Source organism: Dacryopinax primogenitus (genome assembly GCF_000292625.1).
Source record: "Dacryopinax primogenitus strain DJM-731 SS1 chromosome Unknown DACRYscaffold_8, whole genome shotgun sequence".
Classification (NCBI taxonomy): Eukaryota; Fungi; Basidiomycota; class Dacrymycetes; order Dacrymycetales; family Dacrymycetaceae; genus Dacryopinax; species Dacryopinax primogenitus.
Genome location: NW_024467205.1, coordinates 1,295,355 through 1,312,413, shown reverse-complemented (window position 1 = coordinate 1,312,413; position 17,059 = coordinate 1,295,355). Strand labels below are relative to the sequence as shown.

The 17,059-nt window shown below is 51.7% G+C and overlaps 8 protein-coding genes across 8 annotated transcripts; 2 read left to right on the top strand and 6 right to left on the bottom strand.

The window, feature by feature from the left end:
* Positions 1-366: 366 nt before the first annotated feature.
* Positions 367-1,702, top strand: DACRYDRAFT_116185 (uncharacterized protein; the record flags this gene model as incomplete). The annotated part of the gene is made up of 6 exons (XM_040770150.1): positions 367-387; positions 438-679; positions 730-788; positions 838-956; positions 1,011-1,326; positions 1,377-1,702. 6 exons carry the CDS (start codon positions 367-369, stop codon positions 1,652-1,654), a joined length of 1,035 nt encoding a protein of 344 aa, XP_040629403.1. The 3' UTR covers positions 1,655-1,702.
* Positions 1,703-1,764: 62 nt separating this feature from the next.
* On the bottom strand, positions 1,765-3,600 carry DACRYDRAFT_22129 (uncharacterized protein). The gene is made up of 10 exons (XM_040772690.1): positions 3,434-3,600; positions 3,359-3,381; positions 3,100-3,306; positions 3,010-3,050; positions 2,837-2,906; positions 2,604-2,786; positions 2,530-2,545; positions 2,325-2,479; positions 2,269-2,277; positions 1,765-2,218 (listed from the first exon to the last, which is right to left on the bottom strand). Exons 1-10 carry the CDS (start codon positions 3,566-3,568, stop codon positions 1,840-1,842), a joined length of 1,218 nt encoding a protein of 405 aa, XP_040629402.1. The 5' UTR covers positions 3,569-3,600; the 3' UTR covers positions 1,765-1,839.
* Positions 3,601-3,942: 342 nt separating this feature from the next.
* DACRYDRAFT_22128 (uncharacterized protein) lies at positions 3,943-5,901 on the bottom strand. The gene is made up of 10 exons (XM_040772689.1): positions 5,673-5,901; positions 5,594-5,616; positions 5,336-5,542; positions 5,243-5,283; positions 5,069-5,138; positions 4,837-5,019; positions 4,773-4,788; positions 4,572-4,726; positions 4,511-4,519; positions 3,943-4,460 (listed from the first exon to the last, which is right to left on the bottom strand). The coding sequence occupies exons 1-10, from the start codon at positions 5,802-5,804 to the stop codon at positions 4,124-4,126; spliced, it is 1,173 nt and encodes a 390-aa protein (XP_040629401.1). The 5' UTR covers positions 5,805-5,901; the 3' UTR covers positions 3,943-4,123.
* A 506-nt stretch (positions 5,902-6,407) lies between these two features.
* On the top strand, positions 6,408-8,949 carry DACRYDRAFT_22127 (uncharacterized protein). Its single transcript, XM_040772688.1, has 8 exons — positions 6,408-6,436; positions 6,493-7,054; positions 7,102-7,314; positions 7,371-7,801; positions 7,855-8,002; positions 8,049-8,220; positions 8,273-8,459; positions 8,509-8,949. Exons 2-8 carry the CDS (start codon positions 6,689-6,691, stop codon positions 8,777-8,779), a joined length of 1,788 nt encoding a protein of 595 aa, XP_040629400.1. The 5' UTR covers positions 6,408-6,436; positions 6,493-6,688; the 3' UTR covers positions 8,780-8,949.
* A 461-nt stretch (positions 8,950-9,410) lies between these two features.
* DACRYDRAFT_116180 (uncharacterized protein) lies at positions 9,411-10,690 on the bottom strand (the record flags this gene model as incomplete). Its single annotated transcript, XM_040770149.1, has 4 exons — positions 9,411-9,742; positions 9,792-10,112; positions 10,166-10,459; positions 10,513-10,690. 4 exons carry the CDS (start codon positions 10,688-10,690, stop codon positions 9,411-9,413), a joined length of 1,125 nt encoding a protein of 374 aa, XP_040629399.1.
* Positions 10,691-11,222: 532 nt separating this feature from the next.
* On the bottom strand, positions 11,223-11,758 carry DACRYDRAFT_22125 (uncharacterized protein). Its single transcript, XM_040772687.1, has 2 exons — positions 11,650-11,758; positions 11,223-11,600 (listed from the first exon to the last, which is right to left on the bottom strand). Exons 1-2 carry the CDS (start codon positions 11,684-11,686, stop codon positions 11,272-11,274), a joined length of 366 nt encoding a protein of 121 aa, XP_040629398.1. The 5' UTR covers positions 11,687-11,758; the 3' UTR covers positions 11,223-11,271.
* A 1,399-nt stretch (positions 11,759-13,157) lies between these two features.
* Positions 13,158-14,597, bottom strand: DACRYDRAFT_116178 (uncharacterized protein; the record flags this gene model as incomplete). The annotated part of the gene is made up of 4 exons (XM_040770148.1): positions 14,355-14,597; positions 14,009-14,302; positions 13,554-13,955; positions 13,158-13,504 (listed from the first exon to the last, which is right to left on the bottom strand). The coding sequence occupies exons 1-4, from the start codon at positions 14,518-14,520 to the stop codon at positions 13,158-13,160; spliced, it is 1,209 nt and encodes a 402-aa protein (XP_040629397.1). The 5' UTR covers positions 14,521-14,597.
* Positions 14,598-14,970: 373 nt separating this feature from the next.
* Positions 14,971-16,558, bottom strand: DACRYDRAFT_22123 (uncharacterized protein). Its single transcript, XM_040772686.1, has 5 exons — positions 16,372-16,558; positions 16,285-16,320; positions 15,942-16,235; positions 15,500-15,889; positions 14,971-15,443 (listed from the first exon to the last, which is right to left on the bottom strand). Exons 1-5 carry the CDS (start codon positions 16,505-16,507, stop codon positions 15,100-15,102), a joined length of 1,200 nt encoding a protein of 399 aa, XP_040629396.1. The 5' UTR covers positions 16,508-16,558; the 3' UTR covers positions 14,971-15,099.
* Positions 16,559-17,059: the final 501 nt, after the last annotated feature.

Below are 17,059 nucleotides of genomic sequence, written 5' to 3'. Positions count from 1 at the left end.
AACCCTAACCCTAACCCTAACCCTAACCCTAACCCTAACCCTAACCCTAACCCTAACCCTAACCCTAACCCTAACCCTAACCCTAACCCTAACCCTAACCCTAACCCTAACCCTAACCCTAGTAAGTGCTGCAAAATTTGAATGAATTTCAGCATGCTATGCTGCTTGTACAATGTGAGATTCACATAACTCCTTTCAGAGTTCACTTCCATTATTGAGTGCAGGTTAAAAACAGGGTTCCGTTTAGGATTGGTGCTCAAAAACCCTGGCCAAAGAAGCCGAAGGCCTAAATAGGGGTCGTCGCGTGTGAGACGCGTCCCCAAGGGCCCTCATCATGACTGGCTTGTCTTCCCTCTTGCGACTGTCATGGGTAACTGGTTCTCAAAGGTAAGATTGATCTCTCATCGTACTATGCAGGATACTCATTGAACTCACAGAAATCAGACAATTATGAAAATGTCTTGTCAAAGTTGGCGGAGTCGATTGACAAGAAGAAGGCACAACTGGCGGACATTCGGCTGCGGGAACGACGAATGACACTCCTCTTTACGCTCTACTCGCTATTCACCTGGGTTGCATACACAACTCTATGGTATTTGGAGCTGCTTCCGCGTGCTTGGGCACGAACGCAGGCAGTGAAGGTTCTGAGCGCACTGCCAGTGGGGTTCGTGCCAGTCAGGTACTTGATGTATTCTCTCGTCACATCAATGTTATCACTGATTGTGACAGCGTACTGTCCATTCGACGCCTCGTGCACGCGTTCTACTCTTGGAGAGCATCATATGAAGGTTTGTGATTTTAGCAGTTTCGTTCTCTTCTCCTCTAATTATGCGACAGAGATTGCTTTAAAAAAGCTGCTGGGAGAGCAGAAAGCAAAGATAGAGGAGATTAAGAAGAAAACGAACTATGACTCGACTCGTAGTCTTCTAGAAAAATATGGAGAAACAAGCGCTAGAGTGCGTTCATGTCCTTTCCCGCAACCGAGGCGGTTTGCTTATTCTTTATTGTAGCCAGTCCAGCCTTCCGCCCTTCGACAACGTGGTCCTAGTCCGATAGTGGGCAGTCAGCCGAGTACCCCTTTAAGACATGATGACCCTCCAGCAACTGGGAATCCATCTGGTATGGTCATACCACGGCCCTTGCCACCTTACTTCCAGCCTTCTCCCGCAAGCCTTCCACCCCAAACACGAAAGTGGTATGATACCTTGGCCGACGCTCTGCTGGGGCCAGACGAACAGGTCGCATCTCGGGAGAAATATGCGTTGATCTGTGCTAGGTGCTTCACTCATAATGGTCTCATTACACCCTCTGAGTGGGAAGACGTCCGTGAGTGTTTGGATGTATATTCATTACTTGCGGTCTGATGCGATGACCAGAATATACATGTCCGAAGTGCGGGTATTTCAACCCTTCCCGTTATTCTTTGAGAAGAACCGACTCTCCTACTGTGTCCGAGAGCCCACCGCCTGCTGTTGCATCGGGTGGTGCGACTTTGCTCGACACCCCGGGCGCGCCAACTGTCGGCAGGATTGACAACTTTCACCCAGTTACGCCACCTTCAACGGATGTACAAGAGGCACGAACAGCCACGGATACAGACAAGCAATCCACGGACGAGACGATGATGGATGTGGATACTCCGACTGTGCCATGACTTGGCTCAGACTGTCGATGGGACCACCCTATACAGTCCACCGAGTTTATATACTTCCTCTTTAAGGATGCTTCAGAAGACAATGATCAATAGCGAAACGCTCGAACGCTCGAACATTATCCTTGCTTGATTGCAGTGCTATCTAATATGTATGATGTTATCTGAACTTCAGAACAGGTGCGTCCCTAAACGAAATGTGCGACAACCCCAAACATTCCCAGTAAAACAGCGACAATAGCGTTCTGCGCGTAGGCTGACGTTGCAGCTGACGTCGCCGTACTGCCTGAAGAGCCAGAAGATGGCAAGTTGTTGCCAGTGCTTCCACCGTTACCACCGCCAGTTCCACTACCAGCGGTTCCGCCCGTGGTTGAGTTAGTGCCATTTCCACCTGTGCTGCCGGATGAAGTTGTCGCGTTGCTCCACACACGAACGTATTGGATCTCAAAATAAGCCTGCGCATAATTAGACCCATCGCCCGCCACATAGGTTGTGTAGCAGTAGCTCGAAGGTGCATTCGCTGGAACACCGGGACAAGTGGCATCAAGCGTTTGAGGGACACCAGCCCTGGCAGTCGTTAGTGTATTGAATGACGACAACCAGAACATATCTCCCACCAAGCACCGCTATTGGGATTGTCAGTGCTATTTTGAATGTTCAAATGAGAGCGCACCAGAGGGTAATATCGATAATAATGTGCTGGGGCTCAAGGAACATAGATGTGGGGCAGGTCGATGAGAGGTAGGCAGCGGACGGGGTGGGCCAGTTATCAGGATTGGGGAAAGTATTGGGATTAGAGATATCAAGGTCACTGGGAATGCTTCCACGCTGCAATGAATGTGTGAGTGATACGGCGAGCATCGCGATCGGAAGCATACGGGGAAGAACCAAATGCTTTTCACAAGCATTCACATAAGCAGCTGGTCAGAGGCTGGGTGGGTGATGCACTTACTACGTCCCGGATTCCACCAGCAGAGTAGCATATACGCCTCCACCACCAGCAGCGAACGCAGCACCATAGCTTGCCGTGTTTGGCTCGGTAACCGTGCAACCCTGCGTTTTGGTGGGTAAGTCCGTACCACAGTCAGGATCAGTGACGGTGCCCGTCATGTTAGCGCTGGAAGACGCCATGCACCTGCTCTGCGTGTCAGTCAACATCCCAATGGGCGGGGAGGGTCAATGTACCCATCCTGGGTGTGTAATGCCATCTGATTTGAGGAGGCCATGTTGATTTGCTCCATTGTATCAATTTCTGGAATTCTGTGTCAGATGAAACTGACGGCGTCAATGCTCGAATATGGGCTAACCCCCTGTCAGTGACTGTTAGAGGGATGGCGCCCGATCAACCCGGAACTTGCCTCCTTCCGGCCATTTGGTCGCCTGAGACCAAAAAGCTGGCCTATCCATTTTTTAGTTAAGGCCGCTGAAATCATGCGTTCACAACACACCACACGGAGCACCCGTAAGGAAGATGGAGCGCGTCCATTACCCACAGACTACCCAGACCGTACGTCTCGACGCTGGAGATACGAACAGTATTCCTTTTGTTCGGCTGAGCGACAGTGGAGATATTGTCTACACGGACAATCGCGTTCCCAGCCGCGTTGACATAAGTGAGCTCGGGTTCAGCGGTTGCTACTGCCTGCGTCACGAAACTGCTGCTTTCAGCCGGGGAGAAGGGTTTGTAAGCTGGCGATTAGGCCTCACTTAACATCACCCAAAGTCAGATTCTGCAGTCACATTATTATTGCAAACGATGAAAGGAGAGCAGCAGAGGCGTACATCCCAGGAGCCGTAGTAGCTCCAGTTGTTGTCGAAGAAAGTTGTGCCTTGCCAGTTTTGAACGATATTGAAGCCGGCGGCGCGAACGAGTGGGAGGGTTGCAGCAAATGCTACACAAGCAAGATTATGCTTCATGGTATAGACAAGCAGAGTGATATCCGTCAAAAATAAGCAACACAGTGGTTTAACGACAACTTTGCATCAGAGCAGATACGCCCAAATTTCGAAACACGACCCTGCCTTGTGTTCGGAATGAAGGACCGCATGGTATTGTCCGACATGACCGGACGAAGATAAATTACGCCCATGACCATGACACAGATCTAGCCGATCCCTTGTTCCTAAGAATATTGTTAATACACCAGGCTGTGTGTAGCTTTCTCTTACTCTCTGTGCGCTTACTTGTTGAAATCGGGTCTCGTGCCGTTCATCAGAAGGTCTGCAGAGCCAACTTGGTGGAAGACATCTCGGCGGAATATTCATGTCAACGACTCGGCCAGCAGAACACAAGATTGCATGACTGTACTATCGGTTGAATGAATTCTGCACTATAAGAACTGTGGTATGATCCTAGAGAATATATGAAAGAAGGGAAAGAATACAACCACCCATTATGGGAAGCGCACGGAAGTGGAGATCGTGAGATTATGGGTCCGGCTGTCCAGAGTTGTAATGTAAACCCGGTTCCATCTATACGAGAAGCGCGAGAGCACCGATCATTCCCAAAAAGGCCGCCGCCAGAGCAGCCCCCTGCGTCAGGAGAGGGACGGCAGACGACTTTCCGGTGCCCCCGCTCGATCCGGACGAAGAGCCCCCGGAACTCCCGCCAGAACCGCCGGTCGAGCTGTTGCCAGTAGAGGAGCTGTTGGTAGTTGTGTTACTCCAAACACGTATGTACTGGACTTCGAAATATGCCTGGTCGTAATTAGTGCCATTACCGATGACATTGGTGGTGTAGCAGTAGTTCGTGGGCGCGTCGGAAGGGATCGGTCCGCAAGTCTGGTTGTACACAGTCAAAGCACCTGCGCTGCGAAAGGCGTCAGTACATGAATCAATGATGTACTTTTCTGAACTGACAAATCGCCGCTATCATTCATCTCAGCATGTGACATAATGTGGAGCAATACAACCCGCTTACCAGAGAGTGATGTCCAGGATGATGAACTGCGGTTCGAAGAATGTGGATGTGGCGCAAGTGGATGAAGGATAATATGCAGCAGGCTCTCCCCACCCATCAGGGTTCGGCGATGAGTTGGCATTAGAAACAGACAAGTCACTCGGGATGCTGGCGCGCTAGGACTTTGTGAGCATGCGGAGCCAATACACCGAAATTTCATACAGGGAAGAACCAAATACTACAGAAAGTCAATTTGATAGTAAAGCCCACGGTAAAGACGGCTTACTATACACCAGATTCCGCGAGTAGAGTAGCATACACTCCGCCCCCAGCCGCGGCGAAGGCCGCACCGTAACTAGCAGAGTTGGAGTCAAGCACAGTGCAGCCTTGGGTCTTGGTCGGCAGCTCAGTTCCGCAGTCCTGGTCTGTCAGGCTACCCGTCATGGCGGCGGAACTGGTGACTGTGCATCTGATCAAGCGGTAAGGAGTTTGAAAGAGCAAAAGAGCGAATAACGCACCCGTCGACAGTGTGTAGAGCCATTTGATTTGCCTGAGCCAGATTCACATTCTCCAGCGTATCAATCTCTGCGTCAACGACATCAGCAACACAGATAGTGGAACGTTATTCAGCCGACGAACCGCCTGGGTAGTAGCGTCAGGTTTGCGTAGGCAGCAACAACAACGGCACTCACCTCCTTCAGGCCACTTAGCCGCTTGAGACCAGAACGCCGGCCTGTACATGTGTCAGATGCGGGCACAACGAAGTGGAAGGTCGTAGTGTGTACCAGACGGAGCAACCATAGGGCAGATGGACAGCGTCCATGACCCACAAACTGCCAATGCCATACGACTGCAAACTTTGTAGGCGCACCGTGTTGCGCTTGTTTGGGTATACGACGTTGGAAGCATTGTCGACACGGACTATGGCGTTCCCCGCACCGTTGATAAATGCGAGCTGGGGCTCAGACTGTGCAACTGCCTGCGTGACGAAGCTGAGGTTGGAGTTAGGGGGAAAGATTTTTTTCGCGATGCGAAAGGCTCACACGGCGTCTCCGTTGGTCAGGTTCTACACAAGAGGAGGTGAGTGTGATGAAGACAAGGATATGATGGTATGTTACGCACATCAAAGTTACCGTAGAAGGACCAGTTGTCAAAGAAGGTATTGCCCTGCCAGTTCTGGAGTAGGTTATAACCCGCCGCGCGTGCCAGCGGTAAAGATGCGGCTGCGAGTACGAGAGTGACTGTAGACTTCATCGTGGTATGCTGGAGAAATGAGTGGTCTATAGAATGGCAGAGGTTAAGGAGTGTTTAGTGCTGACAAAGAAGGGTAATATATACGAGTTGGACGATGTGGACGGGTGAAGGGATGACACCAAGAGGGACGTGCCCTTAGGCGATGATGGACTGCGGAGGGCCCCGTCACCATTCTTAGCCCGCGGAAGCCCTTTTTTTCTCTCTTGAACAGCCATGAACTGACCAATAATTCGTCTTCATTCACTAAAATAATAATCATTCCATTAATACCCAGAGTCCCTCTCTACGTCACTTCTTCTTGTCACTTGGTGCTTGTGGAGCGAAATCCTCCTTTTCCCGCGATGCAACATCCATCGCGGCCTTGGCGGCAGTGACAGGGTTGCTACATAATGGTCTGCGTCGTATAGCAACTCACTTGGACAAATCCGATCTGTTGCCAGTAACGAACATCTTGGCAGTCAAGAGGTTCCCTTTCGAGAAGCGCATTCGGCCACTGCCCTCCAGCTTCTTACCCCAAGCTCTCACTCTTCCTCGTGGAGGTCATTCCAGTGAACAAGGACTCGAGGGTATCTTCCATTCTTCGTGGACGGGGGAATGGCGCCGCCATCGATGTGATTGATATGCTGTGTGCGGTCAGGGTTCGTGATCGGAGGGTACAAAATCAGATAACTAAACGCGTATGGTATAGAAGCTCTGGACTGGAACCGTACATATCGGACCAGCCTCAGCACAAAACAGAACAAATTCTGGCTTGTCCCTCTCTTCTTCTTCTTCTCCTTGCTTGTTCGACGCCTCACGCGTTCACACTTCACCACACGATAGACTGTGTACCCCAAACGACTGACTCTCTCGTCGCACCCTGAGTTTTAACTTGGTGTGGTGGGATGATATCAAGACACGCAGACGATAGTCTGCCGACGACTTCCACTTACGTGTCCGGTTCAACCCGTTCGCGACGACGTCCGTCATGGTCAGCCACCTCCCGAAGAAGGAGCGCCCTTTGCTTGACATGTTTGGTGATTGTGGGTCTCGTCTTCCATCGCGTGTACGTTCCGGAATGGAAGTCGACCACCTTTCTATGGAAAGCCCAGCCTTCATCTGCAACGCTCGGAGATTGTCGACCTGCCCCGGCATATACAGCCAAACATGGAGTTACAGAGCAATGGACATCGGTCCGTCTACAAGAAATGATTGATCGAACAAAGGGCTTCTACGCAAGAGACTATAGCTTATGGCTTGGGTGGAACAATGTACGCGCAAGACCGAATTGTAGCCTCCAACGTTAACCTTGCTTCAGGTCCGCTATATCATTGAAGCTGGAGTGTTGCAGGCTGGCCTGCTTAATCGCACCCTCATCATCCCATCCTTTGTATACGCCCGACAATGCGAGTTCTCTTTGGATGCGTGCGCCGCATTCTTAGATATGGTGAATCGGGGAGATGCCATCGGGTGGGATGAATGGCGGATGTGGCCGATGGACAAACAGATGGGATGGAAGATTCCCATCGGGGTGCGTTGTCCATTTTCTTGTGGGTTTTATCCTTGACAGACTGAATACTATGATAGATGATGATCGATCTGAATCATCTTCGAAAAACGCATGCCGTGGTCACCGTAGCAGAATACTTGGAGCTCCAATCTCTCACCGCCGATCTTGAGCAAGGAAATGGACAATGGAGCGATGCGGTCTATCAAGCACGTTCTCGGCCGATTCCTAACTCTTGGTGGGATCCTCCTGGAGTGATCCGAGTTGACCAAGAGCAGCCGCCCTTCGTGTTGAACGAAGACGATCCAATATCTCTTAGTGCGTTCGATGCAAGAGAAACGGTGGGTGAACAAATCGAAAGTCTGTTGAAAGATCAACCACGTGGCCTGTTGGAGTGGTCTGCGGCTGAAGACCGCTTTCACTTGCTGAATGTGAGCGGGGTAGACGATTCTTCTGCGGAGCTCTTCCTCCGAGCCGCCGGCTTTGAAGTTCTGCACACCTACCAAGGCTCGTGAGTCTCTTATCTTGGCATTACGTTCTTCGAACCTCTAACTTCCTATGAAGGTTGAATACCGAGTTTACGAAGAGCGTAGCAACTCCAACTCGACAAGTGGCTCGCAGGTCTGAAGTCCACGGGGTGGTTGATGACTTCGGGTCGTGGTCTGATCAAGTGATCCATCTCGAGGGAGAAGTGCATCTTGATCGCAAACCTGTACATGCCTGTTTCTGTCGGCGGAATTCTACTCACAAGCTCGCAGGGTGGTCTACGCTTTGCCGATCCTTCGAGAATGCGAGAGTTCACTCATACAGTGCTCTATGATGTTCGCACGTTGCCGAAGATTGAGGCATTAGCTGTTCGGATCGACGAACGCATGCGTGAGCGGACTTCGGGCCGTTTATGGAGAGCTGCGCACGTCCGCCGGGGCGATTGTAAGCCTATGCGGATTTTTCGACTGGTTTTGGAACTAAGGAATCCATTCAGTCGTCAATATAGGCTGGGCGGGTCCTAGTTTGGAGCAACACATTGAGATCGTCAAGAGCAAGCTGGATCTTGCGCCGGCGATCTTAACAGATATCCTAAACAACCAAACTACAGATGTCCTGGAAAACTCTGGAGAGCAAATGATTCCGACTATGCTTCAAAGCCAAATTCCTTATACCAGCGACCCGTAATGTTTCATTTCTTACCTATCCTACAATCCATCTCATGCCTTAAAGATTCTACATTGCGACAGACGAGCGGAATCCATGGGCGCTGGACTACATACGCTCCCAAGGAGGCCTGCTAATTACAGACCTATTTGAGCCGGAAGACCGTCACATAGTTGGCTGGCCCTTGCTTATCACAGATATCCTCGCCCTCGCAGAGCAGCACGTTTTGGCTCGAGCAGCATATTTCTACGGCTCCGGTATGAGCTCAGTAACTGGAGGTGTAATAAACCTTCGCTCTGTCAACGGTTGGCATCCTCGGACGACCACAGTGGACTAATCAAGGCGGGCTGCTTTGTACACCGTTTATAATACGCTCTAGAAGGTAATTATCGTAGTGGGAAGGGGTGTATTATCTATAGGGAGAGGCGTTGTGTCATAATCGGGCATAAAGTGGCAAAAAATCGCCCACCTGAGGGCCATCGAGGAATCAGATCATAGTTGTTTGGTGTGTGATTTACTGCAACTCGGCTTGCTTGTCCCTCCCACCTTGATGACAGGGGAAAGCTGTTTTTTTGAAGAGCTCCCGACGTTGGTCTCCATTGAAATACTCCGCGACCATAGGAGGAATGGGAAGCGAGGACGTCGTACTCGTTCGTGACGAGCTCGTGCGTCATTGTTCGATATTGCGAGCTGGTCGTTGTCGGCCACTGCATATCGCCATGCGAGTGGTCACTGATATATATCAGTCTGGCCGTAGGACGGGGTCGCTCATAACTGAAAGCCGCAGTATATGCTGGCAACATGCGTTAGACTTCTTTCGCGGTTGGCTTTCCGATCACGCGCCAGTACACCCAGTTTTAGATTTGGAATAAAATAACATGATAAAGATGAACAAGTACCTGCAAGTATAGGCATCCAATCAGTGCTCGAGGGAATTTGCTACCGTGAATGCAAATATATCAACGGGGTCACCTTCGTCCTCGGGGTGCCGTAGTAGTGGTATAATCTGGCGGCAGACTCGCCTCATTCTCTGCGTCTCCTTGCAGAAATCCGGCATCCCGTTCCCGTCTTGGAACCACGGTGTTATCGGAGCTTGCTGTCCAGCTGGACTCAGAAGTTGGCGGGTACAGGGACGGGGGGACAAGCTCGGACGCTTGAGTCACAGGTCGTGCCGCTGACGGTCGAGCGCCTTTTTTAGGGCCGCGGCTCGTGTAACCGACGGCTGCCAGCGGCCGGATCACTGTGCTCTCCGTGTTATTCGGAGGAGGTTCACGTGCAGCTCCACCATTCGCGGCGGAAGCTAGCAAGATTTACTTAGTAAACAGACACAACAGACCTATATGGCGTACCTGCTCTCGACCAGGGAGAAAGCACCATGTCACTATTCCTGTGTGCTGGTTCGAGAGCAAACATGGGCGAGTTGGGCTGAGGGACAGCTTCGTATCTCATGGGGTACGGTGAGATCCCCGGCTTCTCATTCCGTCTTCGGAACCGCAAGAACAGCAAGATTAATGCCACGATGATTGCCAGCCCTATGATACCCCCGATCACACCCCCGACAATGGCTCTCGTATTGCTACGAGGAGATGGTGGGCTGGTCGATCCTTCCGCTACCGATGAAGGTGAAGTCACATTAGAAGCATCTCCAGATGTGCTCGAGCTTGGGGGAGCTTGGCAGAGGATAAGGATCATGGATTTGGCACACGGCAGCGAAAAGACTTACTTGAGGGAGTTATCAATAAGAATCGGTCCATGTTAATCTGGCCATAGCCGCCATTATGTTGTCCCCCAATAGTCGCTCTTGAATCGAACAGATTCAAGATGGTGACGTTATGAAACGCATAGCTCAGATCATCCTTGGAGTATAACAGGCGAGGCGGGTCACTGCCATCGGCCGTAGTGTTGAGTGCATCGATGCGGTCGCCCAGTGTAGACGTTGCCGGGCAATCGAAGCAGATAGAAAAAAGACCGCCATCAGAACGCTGGTAGGCCCAGAACTGGAAGCGGGTGGCAGGTTCTGAAGGATATGTGAGTCGAAAGAAAGAGAAGGCCTCTGGATGTAATGCGCACGGGAGAACGTGTATGATATGTACGAGTTGGCTAACCCATCTTGAGCATTCCCTGTGTCGAACTTTGCCTGACCGTTGGTAGCGCCCGGCGCTGCGAGTGAAACCCAGGCGCCGGCTGGAACGAAGGTTAGCCCCGTCGACGAACTCGTAATGGTCGTGTTGATAGTATCTGTCGACATTACTTGGCGACAGTTACTCAGACAAGGATGGTGAAGAAAAGACAGAGAAGTACTGGTTGACCCGGCCCAACCAATTTGGGCAGTATGGAAAGCTCAGCATTACGAATAGGAGAAGCACGGCCAGGGAATAAGCGGCTCGGCCACGTTCCATACAGTTTACACATTCCTCGCACTGCAGCGCTCGTTCAATTGCACTGCAGCAACATTCATCAAGATCGACCAAAACGGTAATACTCGTGGGACAGATGACATCCCTTAGCATCTGCCCCTCGCAGATACCTAAAACGCGTCGCAGATTGCTTGCCTGCGTGGAGGGAAGCACAAGGCACCGTTCCTGCACGTGATCATCATAGATTTTAGGACTCTGTGACCAGTTGGTGTGCATCCTGCGGGAGAGAGGGGTCAGCCAACCGTGTGATTTCGACCCCCTTAAATTGCTTCCATTTTAGATATCTAGGTATTTTGGGGGTGCGGGATGTCACCTATATACGAAAGTCTAAAGATGTCCATTGAATATACGAAGTGCAAAGACGTGCTTTGGCTACGATGAATATACAACCGCAAAATTGATTCCAATCGGCCTATGGATTCCGAACCGCCCTGTTCCTGTTGGCTCTCTGCTCCACTGCAACATGGTAGTCCGGGGGTAAAATTTCGGACAGCTCATCGCCCTGTAGGAACCCAGCATCCTGCTCTCTGAGCTGGGCGGTGCGGGTGACTGTATGCCCGCTATGATCTGCACCAGCGGACGTGCTAATCGTTAACTGATCGTCGGAACGAACGACAGCAGCACCCGATAACTCCCTAGCAACCTTAGATGACTGCGCTGCAGTGACTGTGGAGCCCGTCTCCCTGCGAAGAGGCGATCCACCGTAATCGCTGGATCCGCCTGCTAGGGGAGAGCTTATGACTGTGACAAGTCAATCTTGGACCATGACTGACGATCCCCTTGTACTCACCTGTCATAGGCATGGAAGTCGGCGTATTGGTAGCCATGGTCGAATGAAGCGAATTATACATCGAAGACATCGGATCCCTCATCGGTATACCAGGCAGCGGGGAGGTCTCCTGTACCGGTTGTTGTTGTGGAGAGCTCACTGAGAAAGCTGGGATGGGATCCCCTTGCATCTCCGCGCCGTTCGTTGGCTCGAACTTCGGCTCGTACGAGTTCTCTACCTCGCTCATGTCTGCGGTTATGCCCGTAGCTTTCCGCTTCCTCCAGAGGAAGAACCAAAGCAGGAACAGGATGATGGCAAGAACGACAAGCCCGGCTACGACGCCACCCGCAATAGGACCAGCGTTGCTCTTGGATGACACATTGCCATCGGTAGCACTGGATCCGTTGCTCGATGTACCGTTACCCGATGTACCATTGCTCGATGTACCGTCGCCCGATGTACCGTTGCTCGAGGTGCCGTTATTCGATGTATTGTTGTTCGATGTACCGTTGCTCGATGTACCATTGCCCGATGTACCGTTGCTCGGTGTACCATTGCCCGATGTACCGTTGCTCGATGTACCGTTGCCCGATGTAGGACTCGATCCGTTGCTCGATGGTGGTGCTGGGAAGGGATGATCAGAAGGGCGCAGACGAAAACCAACTTGAGCTCACTAGTCGGAGAGACCAGCACAAAACGATCCAAGGTCATTTCACCGTAACTTGCTCTACCGTCCTTCGCCGAAATCCGTGTATCGAATAGATTGGCAATGCTGACGTTGTGAATAACATACGTTAAGTCGTACGATGCATACAGCAGGCGTGGAGGTTCGGAGCCGTCTGTAGATGTGTTGACGGCGTCGATCTGAGTGCCGCTGGTCCCTTGGAATGGACAATCGAAGCAGATGGAGAAAAGCCCCCAATCCGAACGCTGGAGCCCCCAGTATTCAAATCCTGTTGCAGGTCCTAAGTGAATCCATTAGTTTGGCAGAGAGGGATACAAGGCCATTGGATACGCACGACTGAAGGTGTAAGAGATCCATCCTTGTGTGAAATTGTTGAATTCGGCCCTGTTGTTTATCGCCCCCTTTGCGCCGTAGCTGCCCCAGGCTGCAGTAGGCGTGTAGGAAATGGTTGAATCGGAACTTGGGACAGTGAGGTTCAGTGTTGAAGCCATGAGTACAGGTACTGCCTGACTGAGGACCAGCCAGGCCCGGGTCAAGGAATTGGTGGGGTGGGTATAAGAAAGCCTGACGAGCCTCGTAACATCATGGGGATGAGTTTTTGTGGTGTTTTAACTGCAGTCGTGGTGCGATTCACTTCCCCTGTGAGGAGAGGCCCTCCGTCGGGGGCAATGTTTTGAAATCAATGGCAAATGCTGAATGTAAATCATTATTTGGGACCCTTCTGGTTGCCGGCCACACCGCATGCTACCTCGTCGGTCTGCACAGCTGATCGCACAATGCCTCACATATTCACTTGGTTATCTATACATACACAATAAATTAAATTTCCGCAGGACGTCCGATCCTAATCGTTCCGTGGTCTAGACGTACCCGTAGCCGCACTGTAGTCAGGGGGTAAAATGTCCTCCGCAAGCTCATCTCCTTGGAGGAATCCAGCATCCTGATCTCTACGACGTGGTATGCGGTGGGAAATGGGAGGTCCATTGGCATCAGGGCTCGCTGGATAGACGGACGGAGTAACTGTTTCTCCCGACCTAGTTACAGCGCTTCCTGTTAATTCGCTGGTGATCTTTCGCGGCCGAATGGTTGTGGATGCTGTTGTTGCTGTCCCAGCACGCGCGGGGAGGGGACGATCGCCTCCAATTTCACTTGGTCCGCTTGATACAGATGGTCCCAAAAAACTCCCAGCGTCTGCACAAAAATTAGAGTAAGAACCCCTCACTCTTGGGAGATGTGTTACCTTGCATCCCCACCATCATGGGCGACACGAAAGGCATAATCATGGGCGATATTGTAGGTAGTACTGTTGACGGCGTGAGAGACATTATCGGCGATGTTTCCAGGATCGGCTGTTGCTGTGGAGAGACGACGATAGAGGGCCTGATCCCATCTCCAGGTGGTGGCTCGTACTTGAGCTCAAATCCGCCGTTCATATCTTGAGACAATCCGGACCCTCTATTGTTTCCCTTTCTCCACCAGAAAAAGAAGAACAGTAAGAACAGGATCACGAGGCCCGCGATCCCTCCCAGAACACCGCCCACAATAGGACCCACATGACTGCCGGAAGACGAGGACCCGCCTGCTCCGGCCGTTGCAGTGCCGTCTGGTTGGGTCGAGCTCGTGCTCGTGGATGTTGGTGGTGCTTGGAAAACTCAAGGTCAAAGAAACAGACTTATAAGCAGCGGTTTCACTCACTAGTAGGGCTGACAAGGACGAAATGATCCAAGTTCATTTGCCCATAAGAAGGGGTGGGAAACTTGATACTCGTGCGCGGGTCAAACAGATTTGTGCAGCTCACATTGTGAATGGCGTAGGTCAAGTTGTAGACGCTGTACAACAGACGCGGCGGCTCAGAGCCATTGGTCGTGATATTGAGACCAGTCCCCACTTGATCACCTCCTGTATCGCCGGGAGGGCAATCGAAACATATGGACATTAGCCAGTGATCAGAACGCTGAAAACCCCAGTATTCGAATCCAGTCGCTGGTTCTGCACATGTTCTTTAGAACCCAATCCATGCTGTATTTGAAGCACAACTTACGAGGAAATGTGTAGGTAATGTAACCCGGCAGGGAACCCTGATCGAACATCGCCCGACCTCCAGTTGACCCGTTCAAGATGCCGACAGGTGACCACGTCCCGCTGGGCTGATAGGAGACGGTGGGATCGAAACTGGGTATAGTTGTGTTCAGAGTCTGGTCAGACATGTCGAGATGCTGGTCACGCTCAAACCTAGCACAGGTATGTAGTCGACTCCAGAGCCGAGAAGAGGAAGAAGAATAAGAAAAGCTCCACCATCACGTATATATGTGGTGGAAAATGGCCGAAACAAATGAGTATTTGGTTGAATGGTCAGGGGGAAGTGTTTCCGTATCGTTAGGTAACAGAGTCGGGCATCACCGCCACTACCTAATTTTGTTATTCTATGGTTCCTAACTGTGCCTCGGCTCTCCACCAACCTTTCAACCCGCAGCCTCTTCTGCCCGAACCAAGTTTCTCCGTCGGGTTAGGCGTGCCTGGAAAGGGCCGCCATATCCCCACCGGGCCCCCGAGTTTGTTGTCCAGCCAACTGTCGCTGCATCATCCGCCGGCGATATAGAATAATGTACAGACAACAATGTAATCCTGACTGATAAAGGACTTGTACATAATAATGTCTTATTGATGCGAAGGACGCTGGGTTACAACACGAACCAAAAGGGTAAAATTGAATGATCGTTCGAGAATCCTGAAAAGGGATGATTTACAATAACGTGCAGTACTGATCAGGTCATTTCCAGCTACGATTAATCAGTCCGTCGTCGTGCAGTGGCAGCATCGTAGTCAGGAGGAAGTGTGGCAGGTTCGAGTTCGTCGCCCTGCAAGAACCCGGCGTCTCGCTCCCTACGAGGAGAAAGGGCCATGGTCGCATAGCCAGAGCTCGGTGCGCTGACTTCGGAGCTTGCGGGGTAAACCGATGGAGACACTGGTTGCTCTGAACGCGTGACTGGGGCAGCAGCCATGTTTGGTGCTCCCTTCCTCGGTGGTGCTCCTGCAACGGCTGCCATGTGCACCGCATGTGCACCGTATTCACTTGGGGCGGATGTCGAGGGACCTGATGAGGTTGAGGGGCCAGATGAGCTTGATGTGGCTGTTTGTGACCACTCGTTAGATCATGAAGGATCTCGTGGGAGGGAATCAACGTACCTGCTGGTTGGTATACGGCCTGATCTGTGGATCCCTGGTTAACCATGGCCTGATTGGGCGCATATACTTGCGGTTGCGTCCCCAGAATGAAAGGCGCAGCTGGGTTTCCAGAAAGATCTGGGACATCCTTCGGCTCGTAGTTAACCGGTCCATGTTCGGGATTCATATCCAATACGCTCATTCTCCGATCCCGATTGCGGAAGAAGAAGAACCAAAGGATGAGAGCGATAATTGCCAGACCAGCTACCCCTCCCACCACGCCACCTGCAATGGGACCCGCATTGCTGGATGAGCCGGACGATGATCCTCCGCCGCCTGCGGCTCCAGAGGAAGGGGATCCGCTGGGTGAAGTCGATGTTGACGTGCCTGCCCCTGACGTATTGGGCGGTGCTGCAACTCTATCAGACCATGGTATCCGTGTGATCACCAGAAATTAGCTCACTCGATGGCGTAATAAGGACGAAACGGTCCAACGTCATCTGACCATACCCTCCATTCGTTGCATTGTCGATCGTAGCCCGCTGGTCAAACAGATTTGCAATGGTGAGATTGTGCACTGCGTAGCTCAGATCATATTTCGAATACAGTAACCTCGGAGGCTCTGTGCCCTGTGTCGAGGTATTGAGGGCGTCGATGCGGTCACCGAGGGTGTACGTCTGTGGACAATCGAAGCAAATGGAGAAGAGGCCACCGTCGGAACGCTGCCAAGCCCAGTACTCAAATCCAGTTGCGGGCTCTGTTAACCTTTGAGCAAGATGTGAGGACTCTAGGAGGGCGAAACGTACGGGTGAACGTGTAGGTTATGAACGCGTTGGCCCTTCCTAATATCCCCGGTAAGACCTTACGACATACTTGTTACAGTATGTGCATACCATTCACGGTGTCGCCCACCAGGAACTCGCCCTCGCCGCTCGTGGCTCCATTTGCAGCAACCGGAACCCAAGCATCAGTTGGTTGAAAAGATGTGCCTGTAGATGAGCTTGGCACTGTGGTGTTGATTGTAGACATTGTTCAGGATATCCGGATATCCCAGTGGTCGTTGGAGGAGACAATGACGAGTGGGGGCGCCCTGGGGCGGGTTGTCAAATGGAGGGAACGAAGGGAGGACCTTCTCTGTACGCATTGAAAACGGATTAAATTAAAGATTGATGTGGAAAGCAGGGGTTTGGACCGATCTCAACGGAATGTATTGGAATGTCCGAAAAGATGGACTTCTGACACCCCTGTTGCAGCGCTTCCTCTCGCTCGGTGTCTGGCCATATATCATTCTCCTCCTTCATCTCCTTGAACAGCTCACCACCCCGCAGCGCATCGACACGGTTGTGATAACGACACCCCAGCAACAGCAGTTAAACCACCATCCAGTACAGTCATGCCATGCTCTCTCAACCTCTTACATTTCCGGGGTCTCACAAACACGAGATCTCCACCCGCCCTCGCTACCTTTAGTCACCCTTTCCGCACGGCACCGCCCGGTGAGAAGGCCGAACTAACGGGTTCGTTTTGCGCTAATAATCTCGGCTCTTCCATCGCTTGGCGCGCATTTTTAGAGGATCAGCG